The sequence below is a fragment of the Pongo pygmaeus genome, chromosome 6 (assembly GCF_028885625.2).
Source record: "Pongo pygmaeus isolate AG05252 chromosome 6, NHGRI_mPonPyg2-v2.0_pri, whole genome shotgun sequence".
Taxonomy (NCBI): domain Eukaryota; kingdom Metazoa; phylum Chordata; class Mammalia; order Primates; family Hominidae; genus Pongo; species Pongo pygmaeus.
In genome coordinates this window covers 123,769,127-123,787,570 of record NC_072379.2, presented here as the reverse complement: position 1 = coordinate 123,787,570, position 18,444 = coordinate 123,769,127, and the positions used below count along the sequence as shown (strand labels likewise).

Sequence of the window (18,444 nt, the reverse complement as noted above, 5' to 3'; positions counted from 1 at the left end):
GGTAATGTGTGTATTTTCATTAGCTGGATTTGGTGATTTCACAATGTCTGTGTACTTCAGAACCATGTATAGCACACCATAAATACATACAATCTTTTATATGTTAATTACAAAAAAATTTAAAGGAAGGATCTATTACAGTTTTTACTGCCACCAGTGTTTGAAGTTACCGTTTTATAGCAACCCAAATATTAAATTTTTCTGCCAGTTTAAATTTTATAAAATACCTCTCTTTTGTTATAATGTATAATTTTTTATAGGTGACTAGCAAGAATTACCATTTTCTCTTCTGAGTTTTTTGTTATGACATAGTTTTCTATGTATTGTTTATTCATTTGTATGACATTTACTGTATCATCCTGATTTTTATAACAGTTTTCATAAATTCTTTATGCAGTATGGATACAACTCTTCATATCTGCTGTAAATATCTTAGCCTTTGTTTTCATTCTAAATTTAGTTATGTTTATTTTATAAATTGCATTTTTCTTATTTGACTGCATTTATGTTTCATGATTTGTAAACCTTGAAGCAATAACAAAGGTTTTCTCTCCAGACAATTTACACTGAATGTGATTTTTATTTTTGTTTTACTAAACTTTCTAAAATTAGTATTTATAGAACACTTCTGCAGAATAATTTTGCAGTGTGTATTGAAAGCCAAGAAAACGTCTCTGTTTTAATCCTCTTAGAAGACTTAGTTAAAAGGAAGAATAAGTTTTGGTGTTTTGAAGTAAGCATATTCTTATTTTATCAAATGCTTTAAAATATTGAAAGTCAGGTAAAATATTTTTGTGTTTTCCAGATTATTGCTCAGTTGTAACAATTGTGGACCAGACAAATGTAAAATTAACTTGCCTGCTCTTTAGTGGAAACTATGAAGCCCTTCCAATAATTTATAAAAATGGAGATATTGTTCGCTTTCACAGGCTGAAGGTATAATTCATATTGTCTAGAACTTATATTTATTTGAAGAGAACTCTGTATTGTTCACTGAAACTAGTTAGCACTAATTATATAGTTGCTTTGTTAGAACATGACAGCAAGCTTTTCAGGAGATAAGAAGTAATGTAAATATTATCAGACTTCAAATAATTTACAGTAAGAAACATCTTCATTTGAACAAACCACTGCGTTCATTCCCCAGAAGGGTATTACATGCCATGATTAAAACTAGTTCCATTCTGTCTTCTGTTTCTAAATACAGACTAATGCTACAGAAGTTTTATCTGTAGATTTTGATAAAGAACACTTATTTTTTAATGTTTTAAAAAGCTTTAGGTCAACAAGAAAAAATGTATACAAAGATTAGGAGATTATATTATTCTTTCCCATTTCTTCTATTAATTCAAGTTCAATGAAAACATTGAGATACTAAGTATAAAATCAAATTAAGTTGGTTTTCATTTATAAGAAATAAGATATGAACAGGAACTTTAAAAATTATGCCTGTAGTGAAATAACTAAATGTAAGAAAGCCTTTAATATAAGGGTAGAGTTATTAAATAGCACAACTTTAAAAAAAATTTTAGAACTTACAAAGGATTATTATTTTCTCAAAATTATTATCTTTATTGCTATAATATTTATTTAATTGAGCTTTTTTGTTCAATGCACTTTTGGAATTTTTCTTTAGAAATTACTACATGATGCTTTGGACAGCTTTTAAATACTTTGTATATTTTCAGTCCCTTAGATTTTAAATATTTCTGTTTCTTCATCTTTTCCTCTGTTACGTGGGTTTCCATGTAACCTCTTCATCATCTTGGTTGTCTTTTTCTTCTAATGCTTGAGTTTAATTCTGTCCTTCATGGTCAGTCTGCTGCTCATAAACGAAGACAGTGTTCAGCTGTGTTCTACTCTTAGGCACTTTTTATGACCTATTAATGCTGTTTCCTTGAGAACAGGAGGATAATAGAGAATATTTGTGTAAAGATAAAAAGAAATAGAAATATTATCATAGCCAGGCGTGGTGGCTCACACCCGTAATCCCAGCACTTTGGGAGGTTGATGCTGGCAGATCACCTGAGGTCGGGAGTTCAAAACCAGCCTGACCAACATGGAGAAACCCTGTCTCTACTAAAAATACAAAATTAGCCAGGCGTGGTGGTACATGCTTGTAATCCCAGCTATTCAGGAGGCTGAGGCAGGAGAATCGTTTGAACCCGGAAGGTGGAGGTTGTGGTGAGCCAAGATTGTGCTATTGCACTCCAGTCTGGGCAACAAGAACAAAACTCTGACTCAAAAATAAATAAATAAATAAATAGAAATATTATCATCATAGAAATGTAATACATACTTATTTAAACATCAAAAAATTGCTTACTTTTCACAGTATTGTTTCCTATATACTGTATTCAAACAATACACTCTTTCTTCATAAACATATTTAGTTGTTGTTATTGTTTATGGAAGTTACTATTTAATAGCAAATAGATAAACATCTCATTCACAATATAACCATACTCATATAGCTAACACTCTAGAAACTTCCCTCATATCGCCATCCAGGAAGGTCATCATTGTGCCTCCTGCTACAGGAGTAAAGAGTCTCATGATCTCTAACAGCATATAGTTACCATTGAACAACACAGGTTTGAACTACATGGGTACACTTATATGCAGACTTTTTTCAGTAAGTATTTTGGAAAATTTTTTGGAGATTTTCAACAATTTGTATACACAAACACTAACAGACCATACATGGCTCCATTCACAGTCTAGAGAAATGTGAATGAATGTAAAGATGCAGTATTATCACTGTATAAAATTTGCTGTACTACTATAATAATTCAGCCACCTCTTTTGTAATGTATTCATTTATGACTAAATTTTTTAAGTACTGCCTTAGTTGTATCCAGCAGTTTTTAATTTGTCATAACTTCATTACCATTCAGTTCAATATATAATTGAATTTTTATATTGATCATAGATTTCATCTCTGATCTGTGGGTTTATAAATAATTTTAAAATAATCCATAAGTCAGAGAGGAAATCAATATGAAAAGTCAAAAAAAATTGAATTATCATTGAATATATATTGAATTATTATTGAATATAATATATTGAATTATATTGAACATATATATATTGAATTATATTTGAATTATATTCAAATAATCCAAATAATATATATATTGAATTATATTCAATCCAATTCCGTAGGATTATTACTTTTTTTATATTTATTTAAATCATTTAATAGTTACCTTTTTTTACTATTGTTTATTATGGTCATAAAACATACTCTGAAATGTTTAGTATTTTGAAATTTGTGGATGCTTACTTTATATTCTAACATATGGTCAATATAATTTTTTATTTCTTATCTATTTTATCAGCTATTTAAAACTGTTTTAAAGGCTACTATGATAGAGGATTTGCTTGTTTCTTTTAGCTCTATCGATTTTGCTTAATAATTTAAGGCAATGTTAATGGGGTTTAAGCCTTCTTATTTAATTTTATGTTTTATATATTGTGAGGCTGCTGTATAGATTTAGCGTTACTATATTTTTCTATAAAGTTGTTTCTCTATTTTCATGAAACGTTCATATTTACGGCTAGTAGTGCTTCCTTACACTCTTTATGTTGACAGTTCCACTAGCTTTGAATAGCCCTGTTGTCTTTTGTTGAGCAAGGTCATTCTAAGTACAGACATCTCTTTTAGACATCAGAATTTATTTTTTCTTGTTTTTCTTATTGCAATTTGAAGATCATAGTTCATAGCAAAAATATACATTAAAACAAGAGTCAAGATCTACTCTTCTTTTTTCCAGCAAATATTTATTTATTTATTTATTTATTGTATAGGCATCTGTTTTAATGCAAAGAAGCAGACAGTATGAAAGTAAGCATTGAAATCAAAGTAATTTCAAGTAGTGATAGCTACTATAAAGAAAATAAAGTGACCGGGCGCAGGGGCTCACACCTGTAATCCCAGCACTTTGGGAGGTCTAGGCGGGAAGATTGCAAGGTCAGGAGTTCGAGACCAGCCTGGCCAGTATGGTGAAACCCCGTCTCTACTAAAAATACAAACATTAGCCAGGTGTGGTGGTGGGTGCTTGTAGTCACAGCTTACTCAAGAGGCTGAAGCAGGAGAATTGCTTGAACCCGGGAGGCAGAGTTTGCAGTGAGCCGAGATCGCACCACTGTACTCCAGCCTGGGCGACAGAGCGAGACTCCATCTCAAAAAAAAAATAATAAATAATAAATAAATAAATAAATGAAAATAATAAAGCAAAATCAGGAAAGGCCTTTCTAATGAGTAGACATAAGTATTGAGACCCAAATGATGATAATGAGAAGTCCTACTGAGATTTGAGGGAAAATGTTTTCCACCAGATGACGCTATAGGTGCCAAAGCCCTGTGATAGGAATGAGCATGGTATTGGAGAAACAGAAATAAGACCAGCATGGTCAGCTATGGGAGAGGTGTTACAAGATGAAATTGTGGTAGGTAAGTTATTTAGATTTTACTCTAGGTATAATGAGAAGTCATTAGAGAGTTTTAAATGTGAACATGAAATTATTGGTTCAAATTTTGAAAAAATCACTCTTACTGACATGTGGATAACAGAAGGGTTGTTGAAGAACAAGCATGAAGGCAAAGATATTCTTTAGAAGGCTATTTCAGTTTTACAGACATGAAATGAGGATGCCTTAGACTACAGTGGTGGTGGAAATAGAAGTAGACTAATTAAGGTATATTTTGAATCTCAAGCAAAGAGGACCTGCTCATAAATGATATGTGAAAGCTACCAACACACCTAAGCTGGAAGATTGTTCTGGTTTACTATGTTAATCAGCAGAGGCAAGCTTTAGTCAACAGTATACACTAGTGAGCATGGAATTGGTGATAAAAATGATGATCACAGAACCAAGAATCAATCAGACATTGGAGTATAAAAGAGAAGCAGCATATACATCAAGTAGAACCCATTTAAAAGTTAGGTAATAGATCAGTTGTAGGCAAGTATAGTTAGAATCTGCAGAGTGAACTTCTGTGTTATGAAAAATTAACTGGTACTGGACTAGCCCTACTGCCACGAAGACCCATAAGACATTATGAGGCAACTGTTTTTTAGGCATCGGACAATGGGTAGCTATGATCAGAGAGTGAAGAGAAACTTATAAAGTGAGCCCCATGATGACCACATCTCTGCCTACAGACATTTTCTCAACCACTGCACAGTAAGCTGAAGTCCAAGCTGTGGTCCTGCTATAGCTAAAGTCAAAGTTCAAGGCAGCTGAAAGCTGGAATTTTCACAACAAGAAACCAGAGAGGAAAGTTATACAGAAGGGGATGTCTAAAAGTCCACCAGGGTTGGGGTAGGCTTGAATACTTGGTTGAAAGCCAGGCTGCACAGGGCAGGGTAGAACTACTTAAGGATTACAAAAGCTGCTGTGTGGTTGAACTGTGGTTGAACATTGTGGTTGAACTGTGGTTGAACACGAAACGGATACTGGAGGTCTAGTAATGGGGTGCTGGAAGTCCAAGATAGGGACAAATAACCTTATTAATACCTCCTTAACAGCTTGGACATTCAGCTGAGGCAGCACAAAGGTTTCACCCCCCAAAAGTAGCTCACCTCACAAAGGACCACATCTTATAGTAAGGCCTATTCTACACATGTTTTATCAAAGCCTAAAACAAGTTCTACGGAGAAGACTTCGCAGAGAGTTTGCAGGGTGAGTCCCATCAAGGTAGAAGACTTTGGGAAACATCATGGGCTTTCCACAGATCACCCTAACAAAGCATAAAAACAAGCATTCATGAGTTTAAGATGACCAGACAATAACTCAGTGGCCAACAAGAACAAAAATCAGTGTTTGTCAGAAGAAGCCAACATAACTCAGAGTCTTTACAGTATAGCATCTACGATGTCTAGTAAAGAAAAAAGATATATTAGACATGAAAACAAGAAAGTGTTACCCCTAGTCAAGAAAAAAGAAAAAAAATACACATTCCAGACCAACTCCATGGTAGCCCAAATGTTGTCTTTATTAAACAAAAACTTTAAAGCACGGATTATACAGACTTTCAAAGAATTATGTGGAGGTGAGAAGATCCCTTGAGCCCGGGAGGTCAAGGCTGCAGTGAAATATTATTACACCACTGCATTCCAGCCTGAGTGACAGAACAAGACCCTTCTCAAAATAATAATAATAATAATAATAATAATAATAAATAAAATAACTTAAAGGAATTAAGTAAAAATAGATTCAGTGAATTAGAGGAAGATGTTAAATGAATGAAAAGATAAATTTCATCAGAGAAGTGGAAACTATTAAAAAGATAGAAATTCAGGAACTGAAAAGAACAAATGAAATGAAAAATCTACTGGATGGGCTAAATAGATCAGGTATAAGTTAAATTGATGACAAATCATTAGAAGCTACCTAATCTGAAGAACAAGGATTAAATAAAAATTAATAGACCCTAAGGACCTATGGAACAATATCAAATGTTACATGTAATTTAGGATGCAATAGGAGAGAGGGTGAAGGGAAATAAAATATTTATAGAAATTAGGACCAGAATTTCCCCAAATTTGATGAAAAACAAAGACTTAAGTGTACTTTATGCAGGGTATGTGCAAAGAAACGCACATACAGACAAAACATGGTGAAACCATTGAAAAAGAGAAAAATCTTGAAATCAACTGGAGAAAAAAATGATGCATTGTTGGAGAACAATGATACCAGTCATCTTTCACTTCTTACCAGAGACAGTGACACCCAGAGAACAAAGAAATAAGTTTTATATGATGATAGAAAAAAATTTATTCACACAGAATTTTATATCCAGCAAATACATTCTTCAGGAATGAGAGTAAAATGAAAACATTTTATATAAAGGAAAAATGAGATAGTCCATGGCAGCATATCTGCATAGCATTAATGCTAAAGAATGATATTCAGGCCAAGAGGAATGCTAGCAACTAGAAGCTGGATAGTTAAGAAGTGACAAAAATACAAGAAATGATGGAAAAAAATAGCAAATATGTAAACAATGTTTTTCTTTCCGTAATTTAATTAAAAGAGAAATGCCTATTTAAAGCAAAACCAATAATATTACATGGTGAAGATTATAAAATATGTAGAAAAAATACTACAACAGTAACACAAAGGATGGGTGGGATGAGTAAATGGAATTCTACCATTGAAAAGATATTTGTGAAGTAGAATGCATAAAATAGGAAGTGGCAAGTATGAAATGGAAAGTGGAAAGTAGAAAGTACATAGTGGAACAATATTGATTCCAAGTGAACATTAAGAAGTTAAAGATTTATTCATAGCTAAGAAGAAGGAAATGGAGCACTAATAAGAATTCCAAAAGGAAAACAAGAAAGGAACAATAGGAAAAAAAATGGTTTTAAAAAAGCAAAGAAGCCAAAAAGCAAGAAGTATGAAAAAAAAAAGGAAAGGAAAATAAGATAGTAGACTCAAATATGGCCATGTTAATAACTGCATTTCTGTGAATGGACTAACTTCCAATTGCAAGGAAAAGATTGACCGAACAAAAATAATCAGGAACCAAATATATGCTACCTACAAGAAATGCACTTTAAATATGAAGACCTAAACAAGTTAGAACTAAAACTGTAGAAAAAAAAATGTACAAAGTAAACATAAGGGAAATGAAGTAACGATATTACTACCAGAGAGTTTTGGAAGGAGCATTTCATAAGGACAAAGGGGTCACTTCATGAAGATGTAACAATGTAAATGTATGTGCCTCTGATAACAGCCCCCAAATTCAGAAAGCAAAAGAGCTTATAGCATATCTCAGTGCTCTCAGTCACTCTGATTAAACTCTAGCCTGAGCTTCATTTTGTTCACTTTATATTCTCATATTTCAAGTGTTCTAGTCTTTTCTATAATATTCATAAGTCACTGTCATTTATGATCCTTTTTCCTTGTATAAATTACACCTTAATAAAAAAACTAATAAATGTAAAACTGCAAGCTTGATAGGATTAGGGAGACTACCACCTAGCTCTTTAAAAAATACAAGTGAATTTTGCATGGAGGTTCACAGTTTCCATGATACTTCTGTATCTTGGTGTAGCACCAGCACTTGAGTGTAGAATTTACATGCTAATTAAATGAAAAATAGTTTTTAAAAAATGCTCTCTCTTAATTATGCTGGCAAAATTGATAATCTTTCCAATTTCTTTGGTTCGTAGGTTGTGCATCAGTAAGCTATTTTATTTGTATCTGTTTTCTACTTTGCCCTACTTTCTTAGATTCAAGTGTATAAAAAGGAGACTCAGGGTATCACCAGCTCTGGCTTTGCATCTTTGACGTTTGAGGGAACTTTGGGAGCCCCTATCATACCTCGCACTTCAAGCAAGTATTTTAACTTCACTACTGAGGACCACAAAATGGTAGAAGCCTTACGTGTTTGGGCATCTACTCATATGTCACCGTCTTGGACATTACTAAAATTGTGTGATGTTCAGCCAATGCAGTATTTTGACCTGACTTGTCAGCTCTTGGGCAAAGCAGAAGTGGACGGAGCATCATTTCTTCTAAAGGTACATATTTTTTAATACTGGGAATTATAAGTTAGCACCACTTACATGTCTGTAAAGAGCTTATGTTTCAGCATTCTGATGAGATAAATGTGCATGCTGTGTATTGTACTAGGAACTTAAATTTTAACTATTTTTGATGAGCCTCGATATTCATGCAGCTCTACTCTTGTACCTCTCTAAAATTTTACACTTTCCTTCTAGAGAAATATAGTGTTATCAGATCTACATGTTAAATATAGTATGACTTATGCATTTTTTTTTATTTTAGTAGTAATAAGATGTAGACTTGTTTTCTATTATTTCATAGTTTGTAGTCCTCTACATGAATATTTCTGTTTCCCTGTCAAGGTCACCTTCTCTCTCATTTATTTACTTTTTTGTCCCGTTGATGTTGGGTTGTCTTCTTATGTCTTTCACTGCCTACTTCATAGTCATACCATGGATAGTTTTGAAGCATTTTGCATTACTGTGTTTTGCTTTTAAATCAGCAAGATAAAAAAATAACTTAAGACCCATCAAATCTCTGTATATACCTATCCCAGTTTAGAGAATAACTTCTGGAGAAGCTGGATGTCTGATGTTTTTCTTGCCTGGACATCCTATGGAGGATACATTTGAACAAATGCCTCTTCAGGCCTGCTCCTATAGTTATTTCTCTCTATACTCTCTTTGGAATAATAGGGCAAGAAATGGAGTGCAGTGGCACTTGGACAAGTCTTGAAGTTTAGCATTATTATCATTTACACCTTGCCCATATTAAAAAACAGAGAAGTTAGAAATCATTGAATAAAATACAAAGTTCTAGCAGTTGAAAATAGCACATTCATATACACATGGAATATTATGAGAAAGTCATAAATACATGCCATGCAGAAAGTTAAATAAGTCAAATATGATAAAGCTGAAGCTAAAGCAATGTAAAATCAAGCAAACTTAGAGCGAATTTTAGGTCAGCCAGTCATACTCTCTGGCAAAAGTGACATTCTTAACAAATGAGCATTTGCTAACAACTGAACACTGCCTATGACAAGGACTCTACTACTATGCAGTAAGGCATATTCTATCTTTTGACTACGTTTTTAGAAAATTCTTAAATTCTAAGATAAAATGTGCCAACTTTTAGCTGAAATAGTTGAGTCTACATTTTCTCTCTGCAGAAACACAACATATACCTGCATCCCATTGTAACAGATAACTTTTTTGGACAAGTGAAAACAACTGTCATGTAACTGTTAGTTTAAAATACAATATTGAAAAGTCAAAAAAGAGCCCATATAGCCAAGACAATCCTAAGCAAAAAGAACAAAGTTAGAGGCATCATGCTACCTGACTTCAACCTATACTACAAGGCTACAGTAACCAAAAAAGCACTGTACTGCTACCAAAGGAGATATATGGACCAATGGAACGGAACAGAGGCCTCAGAAATAATGCCACACATCTACAATCATCTGATCTTTGACAAACCTGACAAAAACAAGCAATGGGGAAAGGATTCCCTATTTAATAAGTGGTGTTTGGAAAACTGGCTAGCCATATGCAGTAAACTGAAACTAGACCCCTTCCTTATACCTTATACAAAAATTAATTCAAGATGGATTAAAGACTTAAAACATAAGCCCTAAAACCATAAAAACCCTAGAAGAAAACCTAGGCAATACCATTCAGGACATAGGCATGGGAAAAGACTTTATGACTAAAACAAAAAAAGCAATGGCAACAAAAGCCAAAATTGACAAATGGGATCTAATTAAGTTAAAGAGCTTCTGCACAGCAAGAGAAACTGTCATCAGAGTGAACAGGCAACCTACAGAATTGGAGAAAATTTTTGCAATCTGTCCATCTGACAATGGGCTAATATCCAGAATCTACAAGGAACTTAAACTAATTTACAAGAAAAAAAAACCCCATTAAAATGTGGGCAAAGGATATGAACAGACACTTCTCAAAAGAAGACATTTATGCGGCTAACAGACATATGAAAAGTTCATAATCACTGGTCATTACAGAAATGCAAATCAAAACCACAATGAGATACCATCTCACACCAGTTAGAATGGCAATCATTAAAAAGTCAGGAAACAACATGCTGGAGAGGATGTGGAGAAAAAGGAATGCTTTTACACTGTTGGTGGGAATGTAAATTAGTTCAGCCATTGTGGAAGACAGTGTGGCGATTCCTGAAGGATCTAGAACCAGAAATACCATTTGACACTGCAATCCCATTACTGGGTATATACCCAAAGGATTATAAATCATTCTTCTATAAAGACACATGCACACGTATGTTTATTGCAGCACTATTCACATTAGCAAAGACTGGGAACCAACCCAAATGCCCACGAATGGTAGACTGGATTAAGAAAATGTGGCACATATACACCATGGAATAGTATGCAGCCAAAGCAAGGATGAGTTCATATCCTTTGCAGGGACATGGATGAAGCTGGAAACCATCATTCTCAGCCAACTAACACAAGAACGGAAAACCAAACACCGCATGTTCTCACTCATAAGTGGGAGTTGAACAATGAGAACACATGGAGACCGGGAGGGGAACATCACACACTGGGGCCTGTTGTGGGGTAGGGGGCTAGGGGAGAGATAGCGTTAGGAGAAATACCTAATGTAGATGATGGGTTGATGGATACAGCAAACCACTATGGCACGTGTATACCTATGTAACAAACCTGCACATTCTGCACATGTATCCCAAAACTTCAAGCATAATTTTAAAAAAAGAAAAGAATTAGAAAAGCCTTTCTTATGACAATTTAAGAATAAGCCTCAAAAGTCTTTTTGTACCCTTCAACTCAGCAATTTTATTTTCATTATCTTAAGGAAATAATTTAAAATATTTACAAAGGTGCATTTAAAAGAATATATTTATCTTACAGTATAAAAAATGAGAATACAGTAGAAAAATTAGAAAAAAATAAATACTAACAATAGAGAATTGTGTACACTATTTATGTAGGATGACCATAAAATAACATTGTAAATGTCACCATAAAATACTTTGTAACCGTAAAATGACATTATAGACATACACTTGTTGAGGTAGAATTTCATGATAATCTATTTAGTGATTACTGTAGTTTCATTTACTCACTAAAAATGTATATGTATATAGCAAAAATATATTGGGAGGCCTATAAAGCAACATTTTACTGTTTTCAACTCTGGGAAATAGAATTATGAGTGATTTTTTTTTCCAGACAGTGATTTTCTTATGTATCAGAAATAATTTTTAAATTATATTTTTTAATAACAGAGGAGCTAGACATTACTTGATATAACGTCTAGTTACATACAAAATAGTATAATCATTTTCCATCTCAACCTGTGCACAATATTAATATTGGTACCTTTTTTACTAACCACAGTGCATTTATTTTAATTTTTCAGTAGCCGTGGTATACCAATCATTTGCATTAAATATAATTTAATAAATTTGTTGATCTGACATCATTCCATATTTTTCTCTATACTGTTAATATTATATAAGTTATTTTTCTGAGCAATACTCTCAAATTGAATTTTCTCTAAGTATATATATTCTATTTGTTTTAATATCTACAGTATTGGTGCAGCCTTATCTTCTGTGTGTTTTGTTTTATGATTTTTTTTTTTATTATAAATAACCAGGCGTCATTTATAGCCTAAGCTGGTGGGTAGTTTGTATGTCTCATCTGTAATATGGTTTGGAGAACAAAAAGCATAATGTGAAACAGAAAATCATCATATAAAGGAAATTATTCAAATTTGCAACATTTACATCTTTGTATGGAAACATCAGAATAATGCTTTACAACTAATTTAAGAATGAGACTGAATCTCATAAAAATTTGATTAATGTCAAAGAAATGTATTACTATTATAATTTTTAGAGCATTCATAATTTTACTAGTTGTATTTATGTGCAAAAATATTTTAATACATATGAGTGTTTTTCAAGACCATTTTGGTTTGTTTTTATTGTATAAAGCACTTGACTCAGGAATATTTAGTCTGAGCTTATGGCAGTGTGACTCTTTTTCTCCTTTACATTCTTCTACATTTTCCACATTACCCATATTTCATATGTAGTTCTTTAACAATCAGAAAATAATGTCATATTTAAAATAGGGCCTGTATTCAGAGGCATAAGTTTAATTACTTTTAAGTACTGTTTCCAGGAAAAAAACTTTTTAGCACAAGCATTTTTTCAAAAGGATCATAAAACTACTCTACTCTCTTATGGCAGGTATGGGATGGCACCAGGACGCCATTTCCATCTTGGAGAGTCTTAATACAAGACCTTGTTCTTGAAGGTGATTTAAGTCACATCCATCGGCTACAAAATCTGACAATAGACATTTTAGTCTACGATAACCATGTTCATGTGGCAAGATCTCTGAAGGTGATGTTGAGTAGGAAAAAATGTTATTTTATGTTTTTATAAATTATAGTGATTTTTGCTCATGTAAATTTTTTATATATGGTTACATGTATAGGTGATACAGTCTAGAAATTATATTTATTTCTTTGATTTTTAAGTTGTAAAATGTATATTACAATAAATTATTAAAAGATAAACTTAATGGGTTAGAGCAATTTTTAAAATAATCTTTCTTAAATATCTTAAAGGTATACATAATTTTACTGTGAAAATAGTATAGAAAAATTTTGTTGTGTGAGATAATACTGCTTTAGAATGAAAAAGGCTGTATAAAATATTGCTAATTTAAATGCTAAGCTTGGTAAACTGGTTTGATAGAATGTAGCTGATAACTTTGTTCATTAGTTTAACAAATTGTTAAATTACTTCTAATATTATTATAAATTGGGTGTGTGTGTATACTGTGTAATTTATAGAATTTGCATACTGTTTTCTGAAATACATTAAGATACACAGTTTAGATATGGCAGTACTTAACTATTAACAAAAATTGTAGGGAATTTTTTTCTCTATTGTATCTTTTATTTGCAAGTACTTTTTGTAGTAAAGAATGGTATGATAAATAATAATACAGTAAATAATAAGAGTAACCTTTGCTAGGCACTATAAGATAGGTGATGATAGTCATCTCGTTCTACAAATGTGAAATGAGGCACTCAGTGGTTAAGTCAGTGGTTCAAGATTCCACAGCTAGTTGGATTGAAGCAGGGTATTTCCCTGACCCCTTCATGGGCGGGAACTGGAGTGCACGGGTGCTGGAACTAGCCAGCCGCTTCAGTGCTGGCAGGGGAGAGCTCCACTCACTCAGACCACAGGAGTGGGAGCATGCAGGTGAGCAGGTGCAGCAGCCAGGGCAAAGGCTTTTGGGCACGGGCAGAAGCAAACTCTGTACTGGCCCCACAGCAGCATCTGAGAGGGTGCCGGTGACCCCTGAAGCCCCAGAGGAAGTGTTACAGTACTGTTTTAGCTCTGTCTTCCATGGACAGCTTAAGTGTTAACAGTTCAGTGGAGGGTAGCTGTGACCGACTTTCACACCACACTTGTGGCACCCGAGCTCTTGTGTACCATCCAGGAGGAATGAGGTCTCAAGAATAAATTGAAGATGGTAAATGCAGGGGATTTTATTACTGATGAAAGCGGCTCAGTGGGAAGGGGAAGTGAAAAGGGGATGGAGCAGGAAGGTAGTCTTACCTTGAAGTCTGGCCCTCTCTGGCCAGATTCTTCTCCGAGGTTACACCATCAAGCTGTCCCTCTGAAGTCAAGCTGCTTCTCTCTGACATCCAGCCATAGTGTCTGATGGCCAGCTGCCTCTCTTCTCTCTGCCGGCTGAGCCTGGGGTTTTTATGGGCACAGGATGGCAGGTGGGGTGGGCCACGGGTGGTTTTAGAAAAGGCAACATTTAAGCAGGAAAACAGGGATGTAAGTTCTCACTTTGGGCCGCGGTATCAGGCTTTTCAGCTTGAGAGCAGGGTCCTTGCTGGGGACCTGCCCTCTTCTGTGTAGAATTTCCCTCCCTCCTGTCCCTATCTGGATGAAGCCAGTGTTTGAATCCACGATGTCTCTTTGCAGAGCTAATCTTTTAAAGCATTAAATGGAAGTGATCTACATCACAAATATCTTCTAGCCTACTTACAGGAAGTTAAAAGAAAACAGTAAGAGTGAAGATCTGAATTTCAATGCCCAATTTCCCTTTATAAATCAGTGGCCATGGAGTAGCAAATATATCCATTCTACATTGTATTACAAATAAGTTCACCATCAATACTGTTCTGGGTTACAGAAAAAATAGCAATTAAAAAACAAAACAACAACAAAACAAGTAAGTTTACCCAACTCAAATCAATAAATTAGATTAAATCCAGGGTCCAGGTTGATAGTGACTGTACTTTTTTGTCCTCTGTGTGTATATATGCATGCACATACATCTGTGACATATCAGAAAACACTGACTGTTGAAGATATATTTTTGACATTATTTCCCTGAAAGATATTATCTACATTGATTAGTTTATTTCAAAATTAAATATAATGATAAGTTCAGTTCTGGAGGTTTTTTCATAGAGTTCTTTCATAAATAAAATGAATTTACATTTTAGATTCACCTCAGTTCCACACTCTGCATACCTTCCTTCGCCATTTTATTCTCTTCTGTTTCGCTATACTGCTTCCAAACAGGTCTTCCAACATAGGTCTTTCTGTTTCCGCTTTTCCTGCTTTTCTTGTCTTAGTCCTGAACAGCACCTATCACAGTGCTTTCCCTGTAGTGAGGATGAAGTAATAGCTGCTGCTGAATGAATGAATCAGTGAATGCTGTGGATTTTTTTTCCAGATTCTTTTCTCCTTTTTTATGTTCTGCTTTATTTTGCCCACTAGAGGGTGATATGAGCACACATAATTAAGAAAATATATGGCACTGTGTTTTCTGTGAAGATATCATGGCATTATATTAATTTGTCTGCAGTGTAATATAAAAATGAAAATGATTTTTCTCTGTGTAAGTAATATAACTTTAGATTTTTATTTAATACACATTGACATCACATTTATTTGTTTTCTGACAACCTCTAACATTTCTTCTTAATTTAGGAACTCTTCACTCACATGACATTGATATAAATGAATTCTCCTTGGTACTTTCAAGACAACTGTTTAAAATTACGTTTTTGTGTCAAAATACCTGGAACCAGTGCGAAAGACTTTTGTTGTATAGGAACAGGCAAAAATGTGTTTTTATTTTAATAAAGAGGACAATATAATGCAATTATAGAATATAATATAATCAACATCTACAAGCAATGTATTTTAGAGCCCGAATTGCCCTTAACTATTTTTGTTATATCATTCCCTTAAACATTTTACACAGACCCAGTCACATAAACTGAGATTTCAAATCTTTTGTCTAGAAACTAAAGCTTTACTTTCTAAATCCCTACTCTTTTCCAGACACAATTGTTAATTATAAAATATACCTGGTCATAATTATGTTTTGGCCTTCAATAGTTCAACAACTGTGATTTGGTTGGCTATTTTGAGACATATTCAGGGAATTAAAAATAATAAACCTAAAGAGAAATTCGTGACCGTTTATGAGGAATCGTTTGATTATTTCTAAAGAGATAGTCATTTCTTACTAGCCATATTTACTTTGCTTTTTTTTTTTAGTGTTTCTAGTTTTTTTAGTATTTAAATAGACTTCTATAATTGTTTTTTAAACTGTATTTTTATAATTTTTTGGTTGATATTTCATTTGTATTTTTGGAACCTTAATACTGACAAGATTAACCAATACTTGTTTTTTATAATAGAGCATCTGGCACATTTCATAGTATTTTTAGTCAAGCTTTTGAAAAAATACAATGCTGCCTCCATAAGGAATTTTTGATAATAACAACTTATCTTTATGTGAATAACTTATATCTTGGCCTCGAAATTTTGTTATATTAAAAAATACTGTAGTAGACAAGATAGTATAATAAACACCTGTGTGTTCACCTTATTTTTAAATGTGTTGCCACATCTATTTCAGACACTTTTAAATTTTAGGAAATAAAACTCTACACATTGAACCTTCTTTGAGCCACTGCCTGCTCTGGTTTTTTTTTGGTTTGTTTGTTTGTTTTTCTCTCCTCTCTGTGTCTCCATATGTAGGTTTGTATGTATACCTATGTTTATTATCCTTTTTCTTTATGTATTTTTTGATAGGGTAAAGCCCCTCTCTCATTCTTTAAAATTGATTTGACTGTTTCTGTTGTATAAGTTTTTGGATTAGCTTTTCAGATTCCATGAAAGCTTCTGGGAATTTTGATTGAATTGCATAGAATTTAAAGTTTAATTTGGAGGAAATTATCATTTTTGTAATATCAGAGCTTTTTGTGTGTGAATATCTTTCTCCATGTGTTTAGGCCTTCTTTCAAATCTTTTGTAGATCATACATACATGTGCTGTACTAATATATTTATATATATATATACACACACATATTTTTAAAGAATCACAAAATAATCAAGTCAAAAAGAATGAGATAAAACTAGAAATTTTTATGTTTTTTCCAATGTCTCACTTTGAAGACTATGAGGAAAATTAGTTTTTTCTTTTTTCTTTTTATGCTTTTCTTCTTTAACTTTCTTTATACTACTCCCTGGCTGTGATATAGATGTAAGTGAAAGAGGTCAAAGGAAAGGCTTGTATCTTGTCTGCTCCTCATAAAACCCATGATTGGATGGGAAAAAAGATCCTTGGGAATGAAGGAGTAGCACCTGGCAGTGTGGGTTTTCTCCTTACCTCCTTTGCTTATATCCTCCATAAGAAATAAAGAGTAATGAGGGGAAATATAATTAAGAGAAGCTACAATAAGCAGAATTGGAAAGTTGATTTGCTACTCATCTTTTTTTTTTTTTAAATGTTTCCTTTTATAGGATTGAGCCTCCGTAATCTGAAAGTCCAGAATTCTCCTAAATGCAAACCTTTTTTTTCCTTTTCTTTTCTTGTTTTTCAACTCTATTTTTTTCTTTTATTTATTTATTTATTTATTATTATTATACTTTAGATTTTAGGGTACATGTGCGCAATGTGCAGGTTAGTTACATATGTATACATGTGCCATGCTGGCAAACCTTTTTGAGTGCCAGTATGAGAGTGACCCCTTTGCTTTCCGATTATTCAGTGTACAAAAATTTTGTGTCATGCACAAAATTATTGAAAATATTATAGAAAATTACCTTCAGGTTATGTGTATAACATATATGTGAAACATAAATGAATTTCATGTTTAGACTTGGGTCTCATCCCTAAGATAGCTCATTATATATATGCAGATATTCCAAAATCTGTAAACATCTGAAATGTGAAACACTTCTGTTTTCAAGTATTTCAGACAAAGAATATTTAACCTATATAGCTTTTTTGTTATTTAAGATGTCTGTTATTCAATCCTGAACTTATGGGGGAAAAAAAGTGGTATCCCTATAGTCATCCAGTAGTCAGCAGTGCTATATTTATATAAATGAATTAAATTTCCTTGTTTGTAACTCCTTTTGCTTCTAAATCTTTCTTCATAAATATAAATGTGATTTAGGTTATATAGCTTCTTTTAGGTAGGTGTCAATATCTTTGAATAGCATTCTGCAGCTCTCTCATTTGAAATCTCCATTAAAAGAAAAATCTCAGTGGTCTATAATTAAAGACATTTGTAGACTAAGTTTAGCAAAACATCTGAGATTAACTATAGAACATTTAATTCAAAACTCTAATTAGTTAACTCTTATGTTTGAACTCAAAGAGTGTTTCACACTGTGGTGGTGCAGGCACAAATGCAGAAGTTTTCTTTCCATGGAACTTGTAAGATGGAACATGTTTATTATTTTTTGATAGTATCGTATTTAAAATTTCTTCTTAGCATTCTTGTAATGACAGTATCTTCGGGATCATATTTAATTAATCCTTAAACTAGTTAAAGCAAGGCAT

General features: G+C 33.1%; 1 protein-coding gene across 4 annotated transcripts in view; it reads left to right on the top strand.

The window, feature by feature from the left end:
* POT1 (protection of telomeres 1) overlaps positions 1-18,444 on the top strand; it is a 106,779-nt gene that overhangs the window by 58,159 nt on the left and 30,176 nt on the right. For 3 of the 4 annotated variants that reach the window (XM_054496751.2, XM_054496752.2, XM_054496756.2), the window contains exons 6-8: positions 806-936; positions 8,250-8,540; positions 12,787-12,942. In XM_054496751.2, coding sequence (XP_054352726.1) covers positions 806-936; positions 8,250-8,540; positions 12,787-12,942 — 578 coding nt within the window. The remainder of the gene's footprint in view (positions 1-805; positions 937-8,249; positions 8,541-12,786; positions 12,943-18,444) is intronic. The other variant, XM_054496755.2, reaches the window with a different exon arrangement.